The sequence below is a fragment of the Elephas maximus genome, chromosome 20, assembly GCF_024166365.1.
Source record: "Elephas maximus indicus isolate mEleMax1 chromosome 20, mEleMax1 primary haplotype, whole genome shotgun sequence".
Taxonomy (NCBI): Eukaryota; Metazoa; Chordata; class Mammalia; order Proboscidea; family Elephantidae; genus Elephas; species Elephas maximus.
The window spans coordinates 37,230,807-37,251,219 of NC_064838.1; the positions used below are offsets into that span (position 1 = coordinate 37,230,807).

Here is a 20,413-nt window from a genome sequence, read left to right on the forward strand (position 1 = left end):
TGAAATATTGTGAAGATTAATTTGAATTGTCTGAGGATGAGTGGCCTTGTATGGAGTCGCTCAGTGTTCTCTTTCCCTTCCCCTTCCCACACTGTGTCCCCTTTGGATCTTTACCTTTCAGACTGCAGAAGACTCATTATTTTAACTTTTCATTTGGTTCCTTGTTTTTCTGTGAACTGTTTCTACTTTCATCATGGCATTTGAATTCAGATGAGTGGGCCTGATATCCTGTATCACAAATATGAAAAGTGCTACGGCTTGTACAAGATGAGATCAGAGAGAGAAAAGTTCTTTGTTTGATTTCCAATAAACTTGTTGACGATAACCACCGTTTTTTCACCTTTCTTTCTTTCTCTCTCTCTCTCTTTTTTTTTGTCTGTGACAGTCCACAAGATTGATGTCGTTCCAGGTTTCTTCACTGAATTCTAGTGGAGCATGCCAGTTCCTGATCCTCTGATAAGATTATTTCCCCTGAATGTGTTTTCTTACACTTACTCACCTTAAAACTCATCTGCCACTTTTCTGCCCACATCCACATCTTCTTGCAGTTTATCCCTAATCAGCTTGGCATTTCAATCCCTGTAAGAGCTGAATGCCATCTGCAGACTTGGCAGTTTCTCCGTGCTCTCTCCTCCAGATCATTTATGCGAACGTTAACACACCACGCAGCTTGCTCTCCGTCAGAGAAGGTCTGTAGTTGCAGAGCATTTGATTTAACAACTTAATCACTGAATTAATAGTATCAAGGACCAGCCACAGAACTTTGCCTTGATCCAGAAAAGTGCTCATTTCTTTGTGTCTTATTCCTAAACAGTTAACCATGACAGAAATTTCTCCATGTACTGAATGAAATTTTTATGGTTCTTGAATTAGATAAACAAGCCCAAATTTGGGCTAAGAACCCCTTTACCAACGCAAAGCCCTACCTGACTATTTTAGCTCTCACATTTCTGTTCTAGAATGTCTATGGTGGGAGGCCTATCCCACTGTCTGTCACCTCATTAAATCCTGTTTTTTATTGTCTCTGATGCTTCCCAGCTAACTTTGAAGTTCCCAGACCTAATCAATCAGGTGATTGATTGAGTTGCCAGGCCAGTGCTATGCGATAGCTATTGCTTTGCAAAGTGCCAGTAATGTAGCAAATTCGGAAGGCTAGTTACTATACCAGCTTTCCAAATGATTTCCTGGAGCCCTGGTTTGCTCCCTCCAGTCTCCTCCACATTCCAGACTAAGTGGTCTCTCAGATCCTAGTTATGTCGAACTATGTCACTTCTCTGCTTAAAATCTTTCAGAGCATTTTTGGAGACAGTTGGAAAAATTTGAATATAGACTCAGTAAAGATGTTAATACAAGTTTTTGTTAATTTTTTTAGGTGAGATAATGGCATGGTACTTATATTTTAAAAGCCATTACCAGTTGGAGATGACACTTAAATATTTACAGGACCAATGACATGATGTTTGATATTTGCTTTAAAATACTCCTATACTCTCAACAACAAAAAACAGGGAAGGTAATCGAATTATGATTGCAAAATGTTATCATTTTGAGGATAAATTTTTCCATTATAAAACGTTTTAAAAAAATCTTTTGGAGGCCACTCATTGAGTCCCAGAGCCCTGAGTTCTCACTCCAGCCTCTGGCGTTGCACTCATCTTTCAATTCTCCTTCCTCCTTCTCATGCGGTAAGTTCCTCCTCATTCTTTAAGACTCATGTGGGTCTCTGTGGAGCCTTCCTAGCCTTGTCCAGGCAGAGAGCACTGCTGTTCCTTTGGGTTCTCATAGCTCATACATCTGCTGCAGTGTATACACTGTAATACAATCTATTATTTATGTTTCTGTCTCTCCATTATCCTGTGAGATCCCTGAAGGTATATTCCTGTGCTATATGAATCATTTGCTGTTGTTGATACCTTGTGTATGTATCTTTAAATTTTTTTTTTTAAGGAAAAGATCGAAAAGTCACAATAAGAATCCTAGTTACAAATATTAGAGTTTGAAAGGATCTTAGCAGTTACTCAGATAGTTACCAGTCTCTTTTTCTAGACTCTGCTTTCTGTAGTTAGCAACTACTAATGCATTTTTAAATCCCTAGCACCTACCATTGTGTGCTTGGTAAATTTTTGCTGAATTTACTGGCAAACCAGGGCCTTTGTTTTTGCTGGCTGCAAAAAGCCAGATTTCTAGCTTGGGGTGTGTATGAATGCACACTTTTAGAAGAGACACTTAGTCTCCCCTCATGGTTTGTAAGAGCAGCAAATAAGCACCTGGAAGGGTCTCTTTTGGTCAGTGGAGTTGGTGGCTATTCTGCAGGCTCTGGGTGGTGAGCTGGATGACAGTGAATCTGCAATACTCATCTTACCAGTGGGTGGCAGTAGGTGCTCACAAACTCTCTTCAAGACCAAAAAAAGACAGGCAGGCTTGATTTTACCCTTGGAGTATACAGCGTAGGAAATAGGAATCTCCTTTTATTTCTAGTTTGTTTTCTAACTTCTTAAAGCCTTGAGATTCTTGGCTGAAAGAACAAGGCCTGAGTTAGAGATAGTGAGAGCCAAAAACTAGGCACCTTGCCAGAGATAAACACCTAGGCCAATGCTAGGCATTTACTAGGTGCTGAACTGATTTCCAGAGTTCTAAGAAGGTGGGTAGAAAACCCTCATGGTATAGTGGTTAAGAGCTACAGCTACTAACCAAGAGGTCTGCTAACCAGAAGGTCGGCAGTTCAAATCCACCATGTGCTCCTTGGAAACTCTGTGGGGCAGTTCTACTCTGTCCTGTAGGGTTGCTACGAGTCAGAATTGACTCTATGGCAACAGGTCTGGTTTCAGTTTTTTGGTTTAAGAAGTTAGGTAGTATAAACAGTTAACGAGCTCAGCTGCTAACCCAAAGGTTGGAAGTTCTAGCCCACCCAGAAGCACTTTGGAAGAAAGGCCAGGTGATCTACTTCCAAAAACACCAGCCACTGAAAACACTATGGAACATAAGGTTGCATGACTAGGCATCAACTTGATGCAACTGGTTTGGTTTTTGGTTTTGGTAAGAGGCCTTCTCCCCCTAAGTGCTTTTCAGAGCCTGCAAATGCACACTTAGTGCTTCCATCTCCTAGGCTGAGGTTTTGATCCTTGTGTAAATCTCAGTCACCTAGGGAGGATTTACACTCCAGGCTGTTTTCCGGTCCTTTAGCTCCAGTGTAAATGAAGGAAATTGAGAACAGATTTTCACGTGGAGTAAGAACATGACCACCTGGGTTTTGCACATAGGAGAGGAGAGAAGACAGCTTGAGCCTACAGGACAGACTTTGTCCACTAAGCTTGAAGGTAGCTTCTTCTGGTTTCCTACATGGCACTCCTAATATCTCCAGTCAATAAGCAAGCCATGATTATGAACCTACAAAGGACACCACTCAGTGAGGAATTTGGATATTTATAAATACATTGACTGTATTTTTATAGGACTTAGCTCAGAGAGTATAATCTAACAGCAGGACATAATCATATTTAAAATCCAAAACGTTCTGCAAAATCCAGGGTTCACATACGGCATGGTCCTTGCTCTCAAGCATTATTACATAATCTGGTGGTCCACGGCTGGGGTGGAGGGTTTTAGAGATTATTAGACAATTGACATTGAAAGTTGGTATCAAGTGATGGTGCTATGAGCCAAAAATGCAAAGACAATAAATGTTTTAAAAGTTCAAAAGAGGAAGAAGCCACGTTGGCTGTGGGAATAGTAAAAAGTATAACACCTGGCACATAAGTGTTTGTTGCATTTTGCTAACAATACTTCATATTTGCATAGTATTTCAGAGTTTTCCAAACATATTCTCATATGATTTCATTAAGTCTTCATGACAACCTGTGAGCCTGGTATTAAATAGGTAAAACAATTAGAATAGTATTTAGCACATAGTTAGTAGCTGCTATTCTTAAAACTGTTATTATCCCCATTTCATACATGAAGAAACTGAGACACAGAGAGACAATTACTTGCTCAGAGTCACGCAATGGAGAAGTGGTATAACTAGGCCTGAACTCAGCTCCCCTGGATCCTATTCTACAGCTCTTTCTTCCTTATCTCAAGCAAAAAGAAGGGGACTTAAGCTGGGCTTGCTTGGGTTGAGCCAGATTTCAAGGTGGCATTAGCAGAGAAGTTTCTTAAATCCTGCTTCTCAGCCTTACAAGCCCTGATTGGCAGGTGGATGGGAATTAATGAAGGTGTTCACTGCCTTGACTAGAAAGAGTTAAATCTAGAAGCCTGTAGTCATTTTAGCAGTAAAGGGAGATGGTTTATTACCTGATCCATAAGGAAGCTGCAAGCTATTAAACTCACATAGATCCTCAGCTGCTAGGCTTGTTAAGAAACTGTTACAATAGAGGGAAATTGACAACGCAGGCATCATAGATATTTTTAGTCTGTGTTTCAAGGATGTACATCTTGGGTCCTATTTAGAACTGAGCACAAGGGGATGAATTTGGATTAATTTGACAAGACTGCTGATCAGAAAGTCCTTACTGAACAGCTTTTCTGTGTCCAGTTTATGGAAGCGGGTGTGGGGAAAACTAAAGGAGGTGAAGTAACTTTTGCAAACTCTCAGACACGAGTGAGGGGGTGTCATCATTTTCTTATTTGGGGGCAGTTTGGCAATATCAGTAAAAACTGTTATTGTATCCATCCCTTGCACCAGCAATTCTGCAATGAGTTATTTATCCTATGAATAGATTCTTAAATGTAAGCCATTTTAGCACTGTTTGTAATAGCAAACAAAACACTGGAAGTCTAAATGTTCATGAGTTAAATATTGGTTAATTATTGCATACTGTTGAAATGGAATTTTGTGCAACTGTTAAAAAGAAATAAGGCCTAGCAACATGTGCTGAAAATATATCACAATGATGTATTTTTATGTGCAAAGTATATATATACCAACTTTCAACAAAGAAGTTATCTAGCATGTTGCCATATGTTTTTTCCCCCAATGCAAGGATGTATCTGACACTGATAATGGGGAGTATGTGTGATAGAGAAAGAATGGGGAAGGAGAAAATTTTATTTTTAATTTTGTTCCTTTAAATACTTTTGAAGAAAGATAGATTGATTGGTTTAACCATGTGACATACTACTTTTTAAAAATTTAAGTTGTTTGCCTAAGGTCATACAGCCAGGAAAATGTAGAGCTAAAGGGTACCCCAGACTGAGGTCCCAGAGCCCGTATTCTGGATTCTAGCACACTGCCCCCTGCCAGTGCTCTGTTATTACTAGGAGGTATTTCTGTCACTTACTTGTAAGTTACAATTTTTTTTCATGAAAATACCTGGAACTAAAATGTCTAAGAGCCAAGAGCTGTGAGAATGTGTCCCTTCTCCAGAAGAGGGCTCTGTGCCTCAGCTGCCTGCCATCTTGGCTCTTTTTCTGTAAGACTGCAGCTCAGCCAAGAGAGGTCAGTGACCCGGGGCCAGGAAACACAGACTGAGATTTCCAACAGGGCAAATTACCTTAAGGAAAAGGCATTAGGATAATTAGAGAGGTGGGGGTGGGGGGAAAGCATGAAAACAGTTTCATTAGCCAAGTTGGTCAATGGGCAGGTGCAGGAAGTAGCAGATAAACTCAGCCAGGATCTATAAATATACTTGAAATTCAGTGTTCAAAGGCCACAAAATAAAATGGGTGAATTAGACAACTTGGCAGCATGTTAGCATCTAGATACAAGTTCTGAGCTCTAGGCTTAAGGCTTATGAACTTTTCTGTGATTTGGGCATACCATTTGTCTGGTCTGGGTCTCAGTTTCCCCAGTTGATCAGATGGACAGCACTGTCTGTCCTGGCTACTTCACAGAGTGGTGAGAAACAAAGCAAGGAATGTGCTTTAAAAATGCAGAGCATCATACACAAAGGGGGTTATTTTTAATATCTCGGAGACTTACCTCACAGAAGGAGAGCTGTTTTGAGCCAGGAAGATGAGAGAAGGAATTATTGGAAAAGTATTGCTGGTGAGAAGGTAGACATACCTCACCAAGGCAAGAAAGCACTTGGAATCTGTAGGCAAAGATTCATGGAGCTGAAAGAGACCTCATGGGTCATTTCCTCCAGCTCCGCCTTTTTATAGTTGTGGACAAAGACTTACAGAGCCCAAGATCTGCAGAGCAGTGATAATGCCAAATGTAAATTCCTTTATTTAAACTGTAAATAAGACAGAAATATCCAAAGGGATGGGAAATGCTACAGGCCCCTGTCCACGGGGCTTGCCTGAGCTGTGAATGGTGATCAGGGTCCCAAAGCAAGCTTATGAGGCTTACTAAGGCATTGGGGCAGAGGTAGGGGATGGACTTCAGTGATCCAGTTTCAAGAGGGCTGAGTGCCTCTGAGGAGCAATTTGAGGGTGGCTAGGGACTTGGGTAGGACAAATGACGACTTCCTGGAACAGCCGGTTCCAGAGCCCAGAGAGGAAAGGAAATAGCCTGGCCTCGTCCTAGGTATTTGACAGGAACTAGGGTAGGAAGTATTTGTAGTGGGACTAGTGCTCACAACATCATTAAGTCTCTTTTAGATGGGAGAGGAAAAAATGAAAAAAAAAAAAATGCAACCCAGAACACATGGCAAGTCAGTTTTCTCAGTGGTAGAAGTGAGGACAGAGAGAATGAATCATGGAAATCATGAAGGGAGACAGTGCTGTGTGGTGCGAGGGAACTTGGACTCAGAGTCCTACAGACTTGGGTGTGAAAACTGGCTTTGTCACTAACTTGCTGTATGATCTCGAATGTGCCATTTTACTCCTGAATCTTGGTTTTCTCACCTCTAAAATGAAGAGCTTTCTTCCTACCTTTTAATTTGTTAGGAGGATTAAATGAGATGCTCTTGAAAGCAACTAGCACATGATTCCTAGAATATGATGTCCAATAAATATTATTTTATTCTTACTGGTTTATTATATTTATTATTATGATTTGGGGGAGACACTACCAGAAAACCTCTAGTGAAATGTGCCAATTTGAAGTTTCAAGCTCAGGAAAAGCAAGGCCAACCTAGCTAACAGTTACAGTGTAGAAAGGCCCTTGATACAAATGAAGAACCAGCCTAAATTAGCAGATAAGAAAATCTTATAGTCGGGGTTGGGGGCAAAGTCAGAGTGAATATAAACATCAACATGGTTGCTTAAAAGGGGCTATAAAGCCACTAATGCATGAATGTGAAATTCCTCCAGACCCATGACAAATTAGGAAGATAGGAAGCACTTATAACTCAGCTCAACTTGTTGTCTTGACTGCTTGGAAATACAGGGTAAGTTTTGTGTTCATTTGTAGTAGCTTCACTCAGCACATCCTCTCTTCCTCTTTTCCTATGGTGTAATTATCTTCCTCTCATTCATAGCTTGCCCTTTAGTCCTTATTTTGTTGGTTATATTTGCCTTTTAAATTACAAACGGCTTCAAATCCTTTTTGGAAGTACAGGTGCAGAGAGTTTCTTTAAAAACTAAAATTCCAAGGATGGAAACCAACTAGAAAATCAGAGTATAACACAGGGTCAGGGAAATAAGGAAACCATGGAGATTTGTAAGATTGGCCTAGTCCTTACCATGAATAGCATTAGCAATAATCTGCTTCTAGATTATTTTTGTAGCCAGCAGACCAGGGGTGTTATCATAAAAATCACAAACCCTGAATGTGAAGGGGCCCTTTGGATTACCTTAAAGCCAACCAAGCCAAATCCATTGCTGTCAAGTCAGCTCTGATCCATAGCAATCTTACAGAACAGAGTAGAACTGCCCCACAGGGTTTCCGAGGCTGTGTTCTTTACAGGAGCAGATCGCCAGGCCTTTTCTCCTGTGGAGCTGCTGGTGGGATTGAACCACCAACCTTTTGGTAAGAAGCCAAGAGCTTAACCACTGCACCATCAGGGTGCCTTCTGGATTACTTTTATCTCTTTTATCACCGTTGGGATATACATCTGCACACCAACATTTTCTGCCTATCAGGTTCATTGGGAAGCAGCTTGCCCACGGAGAGTACATGCTGCTGCAAGGCAGGGGCCTTTATGACTGTTTGAAACCAAAAGAAAAAAGGGTGTATGCCACAAATTACCGTTTCTACAGGGTGTTGTATGAGCTGTGTCCATTTTTGGTAGGAAAAATAGAAAATTTTTTTTTGGCTTTAACGAAGAGAAATTTTTTTTCTCACAGTAAAGTAGGCTTAAAATCCTAATTCAGGGTGTCGTCTCCAGGGGAAGGCTTTCTTTGTCTGCTGGCTCTGGAGGAAGGTCCTTCTTGTCAATCTTCCCTTGGACTAGGAGCTTCTCTGTGCAGGAACCCAGGGTCCAAAGGATGTACTCTGCTCCTGGTGGTTCTTTCTGGGTGGTATGAGGCCCCCTCCAAAACAGAAATTTTGAAAAAGAATTTGGGGATGCATATCTTCCAGCGGACTTGGGAACACTCTGGGGGGCAGAATTAGTGAGAAAAGTCCCTCTGGACTTATCTAAGGTTTGCTTGTGGGAGGGAGCAAGAAAAAAAATCCATACCATGTACCAAAAATTCAGATACATACATACAATGATTCAGCATGCGTCCATTACTGAAAGCACATGGTATCAACAAAAAATTCAAAGCAGAAAATAATTGGGTCTTGAAAAGGGTTTATAGGTGGGGTAAATTGAAGCTAAAAGAGAGGAAGTGGCTTACTTGAGGTCTCTTGGTGATATAACCAGAGTTACAAAACCTAGGTCTCTTAATTCTCATCCTGGGGTTCTGCCTGCTGTAGGCCTCTTCTTTGTGACAATAAGTTTCTGACCTCAAACACCTGGACAAAACTAATTCCTGTGGGTTTTTTTTTTTTTTTCCCTTCTCCAGGGCCAAGTGCTTTCGGGGCAGAAAAGTCCTTGGAGATTATGATATCAAAGTGGAACAGGTAATCAGCCTGAAGCTGAGTTGGATCTGCATCATCATTGTTCCCTCTTGGCATCCCAAAGTGAACCATCTAGTTCTGCCGAGCGGAGTACAGTGTCCATCCCTGGGTTCTGGGCCATCTACCTCCTCTTCCCCCACCCTTTCCCCTGGGCTTTTCTCTCCAACTGTGAGGTACAGGCCTGAAGACTGAATCTGTTAATTTCCCCAGTTCAATGATGGAAAGGCCAGCAGTGTGGCTTTTAGGGCCCTCTTCTAATGCAGGGCTCCTAGGCTGAGGAGAACGTCAGAGGGTGTCTTCCTAGGACACTGGTCACCCCTCCAGATTGTTAGTGTGGCAAGCTGGGTAGGCAAAGGTCTGCCACTCAGTTGTGCTGTCTCCAGTGATGCCTAACCTGGGCCATGAGGCTGATTGAGAGGGAGCTTAGAAAAAAGAACACCTCCTTATTTTAGTGCAGTGAAGTCCTGAAAGGGTAAAAAAAAAAAAAAAAAAAAAGGGTAAGGTGGCCCATTTTTTATCTTCCTCTCTCCTTGCTTCATGGTAAATAGTCATATCCATTGGAGGGGGCAGAGGATGGGGTGTTCAGTTTAAACAATGCATGTATTTTCCTTACACAGTGTGTCATGATTTATAAAGTACTTTCCTGCCCACATCACATTCAGTTCTTAAAACAACTTGTCAGATAGGGTTGATAAGAATTTTTCCCATTAAATAGACAAGGGAAGCTGAAACCCAGAGAGGACAAATAATTTGCCTGACATCTTATGCAGCTAGTTGGGTGCTGAACTAATACTCAGTTACCTAAACTAAAACTTAGTGCATTTATGTTGAAACTCACAAAAGGGACGTTTGCCGCACAAACACTCTTGCTCCTTAGAGAGGTAGCACAAAGCATGCTGGGCTGTGAGTCAATAGACCTGAGTTTTGCTCTTGTCTCTGCCAACAATGTGTTGCTTGTCCAGAAAAGTCCCTTGATTGCTCTGAGGCTCGGTTTTCTCCTTTGGTAAATGGGGATAATTATTTCTGCCCCACCTGCCTTATAGAGTTGCTATGAGATTCAGATGAGATGAGTATGTGAAAGTGCTTTGAAGACTGTAAGTAGATGTTTGGTGATGGGAGTGCTGCTGCTGTTACATGGAGGGCTTGGCAAAGTCAGGATTGTGGGCTTATTTCCCCACTGTTATTTTCCAGGCAGAATTTTCAGAGCTCAACCTGGTGGCCCATGCAGATGGGACCTATGCTGTGGATATGCAGGTACTCCGGAATGGCACGAAGGTGGTCCGGTAAGGTACTTTCTGTCCTCAAGGTCACTGTCACTGTCTCCAGAGTTACCACTTCCAGCTTGAGGAAGCAGTGTCAATGTCAGGAAATGGAGTGGGATAGCTGCTCTGTGGATGGTGTAGAGGAGTCCGTGAGGTGTGCCGTGTGGAAGTGGTAGAAGCAGGCAGAGAAGACCAGCTCCTGCCTTCAGGGAGCTCTTAGTCCAATGACAGAGAGAGAGGACCTTAAGCTTCACAGACTCAGAGCTCCCATAGAGGCAAATGAATTCCTGCCAAAGAGGTTCTGGGACCCCTGCCCCAACTCAGCCAATACAGCTCTGTGCTTTTATCTCTGCATAAATTTCTCCTGGAAAACAGGGTTCCGTTACTTAAAAAAAAAAAAAAGTAGGAAAACCTCTAACCTAGTTCAAACTCCCTTTACAGCTGATTTGCTCAGATTCAACTAGTGAGTTTATAACAGAGCCTGTATTCTGTGTGAGCTCTCCTGACTCCCAGTGCTGTGTTCTGTCAATATCTCTCACCCCTGGGAACTTGGAAGTCTGATAGGAAAGCCCAGGTTTGGAAGAGACATTGCAGGTGGAAGAGAGTTAGCAATTATTGAGCACTTATATATCAGGTATTGTGCTGGGTGCCTTACAGATGTGATCAAATTTAATACTCACAATTCTGTGAGGGTGGTGATAAGAATTCCAGATGGCAGAAAATGGTTCTCATAGTATAATCCTTCCGAGGAGCTCAGTATGGCTTCAGGTGTTCAGACATCACAGTCCAAGAAGAGTCTTCTCTACCTCACCCTGTCCCCATCTCAATCGGCAGTACTCTGAGGCCTCCAAGGTCTGATAGGAAATAGGTAAGTGGCAGGAAAGGCAAGACTGGGGGTGTGAGGTTGTCCATCCTCCGGTGGAGGACAGAAAAACAGATGTCCCTTCAGGTGGACAGTGAGAGCAGGGAGGTATTACAAGAGAGAATGGACAGGCTCCTTTAACTTCAGGTAGAGTGAGTCATGGAACTGCAGGCAGACAAGCAGGTGGTGACAGAAAGGTCCAGTGGCAGGACTCCTGGAGGGATCTGGGAAGACTAAGGCAGGCCCTTCCAAGCATCAGCATAGGAACTCAGAAGTTGGCCACAGTCTATATCTCAAACCCTATAACTGGGATACAGGGTTGGAGTTTGCTGTCAGGAATACAGCCGTAACCAACTTCCCAAAACTGGGGCACAAGGAGGTCAGAGTAGCTGCAGCAGATACCATGCTGACTTGATACTAAGTCCCCTGAATGACTCAGGAGGGCTTCTGCACCCTCACTCTAAAAGGCCAACTATTTAGCCTGGGGTGAGGCTGGATCTGTAGGTGGGGTTAGATGGGTGCCTGGGCACATGATGTGAAACCGCTGAGCCCTAGTGCTTTGGGGACAGATGCTGCCCCAGAACTACCTCTTTGGGAAGGTGGGGTTCCACCGAAGGCAGGGCATGAAGACAGGGGCCCCGGTCCTATGGAGCAATTGAAAGGAGTTTTGCTGGCTCGAGGTGAAATGCAGGGAGGTTTCCCACGCACGGGAACATTCTGTACTCTCAGTGCTTCCTGTAGCCGTTGCTCAACCTCAATTCTGCAAAAAATATTTGTACCCCTCCCTAGCGTCTCCTTTGGAAGAATAACATTGGGAAGTCTGGCATCTGTCCTCAGCCAGCCTGGCCCTTGCTCTCCTGCAGGCCTGATGAGGGCATTCCCTATTTTAAGGAGAAGTGTTAAGAACTAAGAACAGGACGCTGAGATTGGCGATCTCCCCGTGGCTGTGTGGTGACGTCAGCCAAGTGCGTTGACTTGAAAGTCTGCCGGAACCTACGTTGAGTACCAGCTCTGGAGCCACAAGGGGCCTCAGGTTCTCATACTGTCCCATGAAGACAGGGAACATTCTTTTTCACTTAAGGTGTAAGGGTCTAAAAGTGTTTCTTTCCTCTTGAGGGTATTTGTACCTTAGACAAAGGCACTGCTTGACCCAGAAGAATGAGGAAATTTTAGGATCTGTTCCCCAAATCTCCTTGGGAAAATGCCGATTGGCCATAAAACCTCATTTCCCAGTCCATAACGGAAAAATAACAAGAAAATGAGGGGCACGGACTGTATGTCTGTCTTGGGCTTTGGAAATGGGAGACAAGATGATGCCTGGCCCGAGGTGCTGGTTAATGGCAAGCCTGCCTCTGCATTCTTACCAGGTCCTTCCGGCCAGACTTTGTGCTCATCCGGCAGCATGCATTTGGCATGGCGGAGAATGAAGACTTTCGCCATCTGATCATCGGCATGCAGTATGCAGGCCTCCCCAGCATCAACTCGCTGGAATCCATTTACAACTTCTGTGACAAACCATGGGTGGTGAGTGAGTGCTCCCTTCCCCTGGCTAAAAGGGTAAGATCCAGGCCCTTCCATCTTCTAATTCCCTAGGAGGGATCATTCCCAGGAGGGATCTAGTCCCAGTGGGTACCAGCTGAGGATCTGAGAGGAGCTTCAGCTGGGATATGGAGCAGGGCACGATATCATGGTAGCACTTTATTACATGTCATGTGCTCGGTGACCTTTGCTACAGAGTAGACCTTTGGCCTCACAACACAGTTCTACAAAGATTCTGTGAATAAGCCCTTACAGGCCTGTGGACTCTGTCCTTGGCCATGGATTGCAACATAAAAATGCCTGTTTCTTGTCTCTTAGAATGGTCTAGCTATTGGAAAGGCCTGAGGCCATTAGGGACCAAGAGAATGGTCCGGCTCAGAGCAGTGTTAATCACAGAGTATCCTACCACCTGTTTCAGCAAACTTAAAATGAGATTTATCCACATACATGTGAATCAGACACTTAATGAGATGGAAATGCCCTTGGAGATCATCAAATCCTACTACCTCATAGTAGAAAAGTGAAAATTAAAGAAGGAAAGTAATGAGTATAAAACCACCTACTACATGGTGCCAACTTCTGAGATTTTCCTACATTAATTTCCTTGAATCCTCACAATAACCTTACAAGGATGATATTTTTTCATTATTATCACTTTTTGCAGAGACATGAGACCCAGAAAGGGTTAAGTAACTTGCCAAAGTTACAAAGCCAGGATTTCTCTAGAGCACACTGCCTCTCATCTGGAATGGGTTACTGTGTAAGGAAAAAGCTGGTCTGGTTTTTGCTTCCTTGGCCAGTCTGGAAATCTGGAAAAACAGTGGAACTTTTACAAAGAGAGGAGTAGGGGTAGTGGGACAGTGACCTGTGATGGCTACTAGGCACCCTGGCCTCCCCTCTGACAGCCGAGGGGATCCAGCTCCCCTCACTCTGCTGCTCCGGGCTAGCTCTCTCTGAGGAAACATCTACCCCAATCACATCTTTGTCTTCTTGTTTTGCAAAATCACATTTCAGCTGTCACACCCTCAGGCTTGTCTTGGTTCCAGGAAGTTCCTGGACTCCAAGCCTCTCCACTCCTCAAGGGCTGGAGATGGTGTTTTTTTAAACAATTGGATCCATCAACTCTGCTCTTGATCTTCCCCCCTCCCCTTACACACCTGAATAGCTTTCTTGTCCTCTTGGAAGCCAGGGAGACCTTACAGTGTGAGAGAAAGACCAATGACCAAGGAGTCAGAAGATCTGGTTGTTGCTATGGTTAAGGAGAGTGGCTTGGGTTCCAGAGCTCCACTTGTTCAGCCTTTCCCAGCGAGTGGCCCGAGGCACCTGGAATCCTAAGAGTTCTACAGGAACAAGGCTAAAAGGGTCGTGTGATTTGACTGTGTTGTTAATCATAGAGCACATGTGAGGCTTTCACCAAGTTTCTTTTCTGAGGACCTTCCCTTTCTCCTTAGTCACACGGCCATCCCTACTGCACATATTGCCCTCACCACCACCCCGCCCCCCGCCCCAATACCTGTTAGAATTTGGATCCCTCATAGCCATGCAGCTTTTTCTGGGTGATTTCACTACTTACCAGCACTATGACTAAACCTGTCAGTGCCCAAGTTTCTTTGTAGATTGGGAACAGTAGTAGTACCTGCCACTCTCCCAGACCTTCAGAGCCTGCTACCACTGCTAGGGGACTGTAACACCAGTCTGAATGTTATAGTCCCCTAGTATTCAGGATCTTAAAGAAACAAGTTCCCTGCTCTCTATTCCTAAACTGTGCCAGAGGCCAGAGGGGAGGATGGGGAGACCTGTGCCCCTTCTGGGATCTGGGGTCTGGTGAGGGTTCACATTCTCACCATTCACAATCCCAGCACATTGCCTTCAGCATTGCATGAGAACTGCAGGTCTCTCTGGCCAGACACCAAGTCTCCCTTCAGTTTCACTAAGCAGCTGACACACAAATGACATTTTTACATACTGTTCTCTGCCTGTTAATGGGAGTGGGCCATTGTGACTGTGAAGGGAGGGTCCCTCTGAGATGATGACTTTGGCTCCTGTTTTCTAAATGTCTTTACTGCGGCTGCTCAAGGTGTGAGGAGAGGCTTCAGTTGCACTGGAAAAGGCTCTGCCTTGCATCAGTGTGTCTCTGAGATCTTTGAGATTAGCCAGGGTAGGTACACTAGGGATTTCAGAAGCAGAAGTGAGCCTGTCAATGGAAGCAGCATTCCAGAGAAAGTAAGAATGCCACTACCCCTTATTATTATGAATGTATCTGAAATTCCTGTCGCTCTTTATGGGTCTTTAGGAGACAGATGCATCAGGGTTGAATTAAAGCTTTTTATTTCCAGGAGAGGTAAGGACAATATATTATTCAAACTGATCTTGAAATCCTATCTCTTTCAAGAAAGTCTTTCTTGATTCATTGGATAAATGGTTATAATGAACCTATCTTCCTCCTCATTGCCAATACCACTTCGGCTTCCAAATTCATTCTTTTGTCTATGCATAGAGGAAATAGCGCTTATCAGATACTACATTTATTTAATCAGTGACTATGTGGCCGTTACTTAGATTTTAAGTTTCCTGGGAGACAAGGGTTAGTACCTTGAGCAGACAGGTACTGCTGGAGTTCAGGTGTAGGGGGGTGGGGTGAGCTCCCAGGAACTCAACAAGTGCCTGGGAACTGGCTGCCATTTTGATGTTGGCTGCCCCAGGGCTCTGGGAGTCAGCCATGGGCTCTCTTGGCATCCGTGAGGTGTCTGTGTAGCTCTCCCACATGCTGGGAAGATAGGGCTCTGCATGGCTTGGTGGCATGCCAACATGTGGGCTGCAGCAGGACAGAGGTCATTAGGCAGAGCTGGCACCAGCACTCTGAGGATGCTGGAGAGCCTTGAAAGTTTAGGCAGGTATCCAGAGGCACAGCAGGAGTCCAGCCAGGCTCAGGTGGGCAGGCAGGACTTAAAGATCAGATTAGGTGGTGGGGAGAATATAAGAAGGCAGGAAAGGTCCGAGGGATTGGTCTTGATGGTCAAAGCAAGCTGAAAAACCAAAGAATGGTGTGACAGCAAGGTATAATGGAGAATGCGCTGGGCAAGGTGAAAAGAGACCTGGGTGCTGTCCCAGCTCAGCCCAACTCCAGGTGTGGTCTGGGAGCCTACCCTGTCCCTGCTTCCTAGCCTCAATCTCCTCATTTATAAAAGGAGAGGGCTAGTCTAGAGGCTCTCTAAAGTCTCTTTCAACAATAAAATCTTTAGAGGTTGAGAGCCCATGAATCATACTTTCAGTCCTGGAGGAGGCCTTAGGGATCTAGAATCACCAACTGTGTGTCACTAAAGGAGTAAGCCAAGAATTCCAGTGTTTTCTAGCATTTCAAAAATGGTGACAAAGTTCTATATTTACCCACAAAAGGACCACAACAAGTCATCACTTAAAATGCTGTTTTATAATGGAGTTTGAGAGGAAATATAACAAAAGGATTTTGTGTGTGTGTGTGTGTGTGTGGTAAAAAGGTTAAGGAACCAATCAAATTCAACCATCTCATTTTATATATGAAGAAAATGAGGCCCAGAGAGGAAAATTTGACCAAGGACACTTAGCAAATTAGAGGCAGAACAAGAACCAGAAGACTGCAGTTTTTTAACAACCCTGTTCTGAACTTTTACTGCCCTAGCCCACCTCACCTTCAATGGCTTATGTGCCGACATCCCTTTTAGAGAACAAGACATGAGCTTTTAAAAAATGTTCTAGCTTCCCCTTCTCTGGTAAAAAGAGATAATTTTGATCTGGCAACATTTTCTCCTAGGAATTCCAGATTCAGGTGGCATGGAGTGTGAACTAATCCAGTAGTACTAGAGAGAAGACACTGGATTCTCCCAGCTGCCAGGGCACCAGGGATGGGTATGTGGGTGGTGTATGAAAGGACTGAGCAGGGGTCCTTTGTGTTTCCTGTAGGAAGAACATGGTGTCTGCAGAGCCTGAAAGGCAGCTACTTGAAGGAGTAGGGAGAATTAAGGATTGGGAATAAATCTGGCTCAACTACCGTGTGACCTTGAGCAAGTGACTTCTGTGCCTCGGTTTCCTCATGTATAGAATGTGTGTGTGGCAGGGGGAGGGTAGAGGGTGATGCTAGATGTTGCCAAAGACCTTTTAACCCTGACACTGTATGTATGAGCTCCTCCTCACCATGGAACTGTTCTAGTTTCTCATAGGTAGGAGAAGTTCCAGTGAGTTCAGTCTTTGGATAGCTAGTAAGTCCCAGAAATACTGGGTCTGTCTATCCTGTATACTGTGACCATCTAAATCTTCCTGAAGAACAGGTCCACTCATGACATCACTGCTCAAAATCTGATGACTCCATACTGTGTATTGAAAAAAGCTACAGTTCCTTTATCTGACATTTGAACTCCCATGACTTGGCCATGAGCTATTCAGCTCATCTTTTACCATCATCTCGTGGGTCAAGAGACCCAAGTTTCAATCCTAACTTCACCTCTTTGCAGCTCTGTGACTTTAGATACGTTACTGACCCTCTCTGAGCCTTATATGTAAAATGAAGATGATAAATACCTAGTTCATCCATTTGATATGAGGATTGAATTAAATACCATTAAAAGTGGGTAAATAATGTATGTTAGTTCACTCTTTCTCCCTCCCCCAACTAAACCATATGTTCCTTGAGGATGGGAATTGTACACCTTTTTTATATCCTCAAAGCACTTAGCACAAAGCCCTCAACAGAGCAAATTTTCAATAAATATTTGTTTGGTTGACTGATGTTTTATCTGTCTGTTCCCAAAGTTGTCTTAAATAAACTTAAACATTTGCTTCTCTTTTGCAGTTTGCCCAGATGGTGGCCATTTACAAGACACTGGGAGGAGAAAAGTTCCCACTCATTGAGCAGACTTACTATCCCAACCACAAAGAGATGGTAGGTGGCTGAGTGGGGACTTTGGTCTCTCTGTTGTTTCCACTCCGAACTTAGCCACACGGTGACAATGGGGCCCTGGCAAGGGCCTCAGCATCTCAACCCCAAAGACCCCATTGGGGTTGGACTATGGAGCTGCATTATGGGGCGGGAGTGGCTGTATTTTAGCTTGTCTTCAAAATCTGGAGACAGGATAGAGAAGAGCAGAAACAAGGGAAGAAAAAGTAACAAACCTATGGACCAACAATCAGAAGTTCCCACTGCTCCGATTCTAGCCCGAGCTCTGCCATTGGACCAGTTACCCTCCCTCACCATCTGTCAGTGTCCTGAGAGGAGAGTCAAGTGGGCATAATTATTCCTGACCAGGATATCTAATATGGTACTTACAAAATTAAATGAGATGCTTTAAGTAATAGCCTTCTGGAAAAGTGTAAAGCACTCCCCAGATGTAAGGTATTGTTTCTGCTATTATTCACCAGACTCTTCCTTTCCTTGGCTTCCTCAAGACTGTGATAAGGCTCAGGTTAACCCTATGCCTTCTCAGGCCACCCTAGGATGTCAGAGGGAGCAGAAAGGTGCGATGATTGGTTGGTAAGGAGGCTATTGCTAATGTTTTTCCTCCACGGCAACCTAGAACTCAAAACTTTCTTCTTCTCCCATGTTCCCACATCCTCTGCCCCAGGCCTGTGTGGTCAGGTTGTGATCCTGCTTAACCCACCAGTGGAGATTTTCTGCCAAGTGTTCTAAGCGTTGTACTCTGGGACAGAGATCATGTTTGTTTCCCTTCCAACGCCCTTCTCCAAAACAGATCACCACCTGTACCATTTCTATGAATCCAGAGCCTTCCTCTGCCACATTGTGCATGGCTCTGCTCATCGGCAAACCACACACAGAAGATGAATAACAACCTTGGGCCTTTAAAAGAACCATCTCCTTCATCTTTGCCACAGCTTCCCCAGGGAAAAAGTCTGGAATTTTAAGCCCCTGTCCTTAATAAATCCGTGAGGCCAACATCAGGGCTTTCCCTTTCAGGCAAGTCAGGAAGCCTTGCAGAGGCTAAGGAGCCCTAAGAAGCCTCTGCCCGGAGGTCTCTGGGAGTCCAGGACACAGTGGTGAGGGGAATGAGCTGAAGGATGGGGGTGCTCTCTGGGGTATCAAAGCTGGCTTTTTCCTGCTGCAACACATACACAGGGCTGGCCACTGTAAAAAATAACAGTTGTAAAGTATATTTCCTACCTATCATATTTTATGTTATTTCTCTTCTGTCCCTCATCCAAACTTTGCCCTCAAGAGAGGACTTCATAAGATCTCTCTGGAGTGTCAAAAATCTGATGAAGAGGATTTAAATTGTACAAGAGAAAGGAATTTTGGTATTAAAAAGAGCTCTGAAGTGGGAACAAAGACATTAGTAATCTAGTAGAGAAGGACTCTTTAAGGGAGATAGGAGAACCTATCAATAATTACACTGAATGTAAACGGGCTAAATGCACCAATAAAAAGACAGAGTGGCAGAATGGATAAAAGAGATAGGAGAAAAGCCTTGTGGACATCATTTGAGGGCACTGGGGATAGTTAACCTGGAGAGTCAATATCTAAGTCTATTCCTGTCTAAAGAGATGAGTTAACTGGGTCGGACCCTCTGCCAGGAATGGTATAGTGGGGACTCCAGTATGAGGAGGGAGGTTAGACCCTTCTAGCTGTCATATTGAGTGACTCTCTACCCCCAAGTCACTCCTACAGACAGATGAAAGTATCTCAGAGGATCAGGATGAGTTGAGGCAGGAGGGGTAGAGGATACACAGCCATGGTATACTGTTCTTTTCATTGCCCCAAGTCAGCCTGTTTATGATACTGTCAACCACCTTCTGATGTTGTACATCACAAGACTACACCATCTTACATGTATAATATTCACCATTTCTCCCCTATCAAATCAGTTAAGACAAAAGAAAACACACTTTGGGGGGGAATGAATGGCTTTCGCAAATAAACTGAGCCAGAATCAAGGGGAAACTCTCAGTAAGAGGCACAAGCTAGACTAAAGGGGTTGAGAGGCAGGGGAGAAAGGCTGAGAACCGGACAGAAAAGTCATGTGACCTTCCCTAGCTCTTGACAGGTTCTGGGCTGGAATCTTGGATACAAGCTGTAATGTGCCCCCATCCCTGCCTTAAGCCCTGGCAGATTGTCCGCTTGATACTTCCCACTGTCTGGAAGTGATGAGGCAGGTGGTGATGGTCAGAGGTCTGCAGGGAAGAACTAGCTTGGTCTTCAGAACTCTCAGGGGGATGAGGTAGCCACTGGTCCCTAGGGCTGGATGATGTCCACAAACTCCTTCCTGAGGGGCAGGCGGCCCCGGTACCAGCTGCAGGTGCCATCAACATGCTTCACACAAACATAATTCTGGGCCTGGTACCCATAGAGCTTCCGCTGCAATAGCCAGTCTGTCCAGAGGCACTCGTTGGGGGCCGAGATGGTGCAGGGCACTGTATAGCAGGTGGTGATCTAGAGTCATGGCCATACAACATCAAAGTGAGAAGAGTGCCCTCCATGTGCATGGTACTTCTTCCTCCATTACTGCCTTTCGACTTCTACACATCCTTACAGCCCCTCTCAGTTGCCCCGTGCCTTATGAAGCCTTTCCTAGTCCCCAAACTTTCCCCTGATTTTTTTTCCTCTGTGTTCTCACGTGAAATTTTGCCTCCCTAACGGCATCTCTGGAGTCAGACAGACCTGAGGGTCTGACCTCAAGCAAGTCACTTAAAATGGAAATCTTAATTCCTTATAAAGACTAAATTAAATATTCTTTACAAAGTTGCCATTACAGGGTCTGGCAAAGAGCACACACACTATATGACAGCTGTTGTATTATTATTATCTCAGTCTGCCTTGTATGATGACCTCCTTCACAGCCAAATGGTAAGTACTTTGAGGTCAGGGACAATGGACCA

General features: G+C 44.2%; 2 protein-coding genes across 6 annotated transcripts in view; one reads left to right on the forward strand and one right to left on the reverse strand.

The window, feature by feature from the left end:
• Positions 1-20,413, forward strand: part of SYN2 (synapsin II) — a 197,795-nt gene that overhangs the window by 139,672 nt on the left and 37,710 nt on the right. Inside the window, exons 2-5 of the mRNA XM_049861846.1 lie at positions 8,836-8,893; positions 10,082-10,173; positions 12,382-12,538; positions 17,379-17,468. Of these exons, the coding sequence (XP_049717803.1) occupies positions 8,836-8,893; positions 10,082-10,173; positions 12,382-12,538; positions 17,379-17,468 (397 nt within the window). The remainder of the gene's footprint in view (positions 1-8,835; positions 8,894-10,081; positions 10,174-12,381; positions 12,539-17,378; positions 17,469-20,413) is intronic.
• The window catches only part of TIMP4 (TIMP metallopeptidase inhibitor 4), an 89,120-nt gene that overhangs the window by 63,307 nt on the left and 5,400 nt on the right, over positions 1-20,413 (reverse strand). Inside the window, exon 5 of one of the 5 annotated variants that reach the window (XM_049861873.1) lies at positions 9,376-19,967. The exons of the other annotated variants lie outside the window; for them this stretch is intronic. Within the exon in view, the coding sequence (XP_049717830.1) occupies positions 19,770-19,967 (198 nt within the window). The 3' untranslated portion in view covers positions 9,376-19,769. Of the gene's footprint in view, positions 1-9,375; positions 19,968-20,413 lie in introns of those variants that run through there. 5 annotated transcript variants of the gene reach the window in all.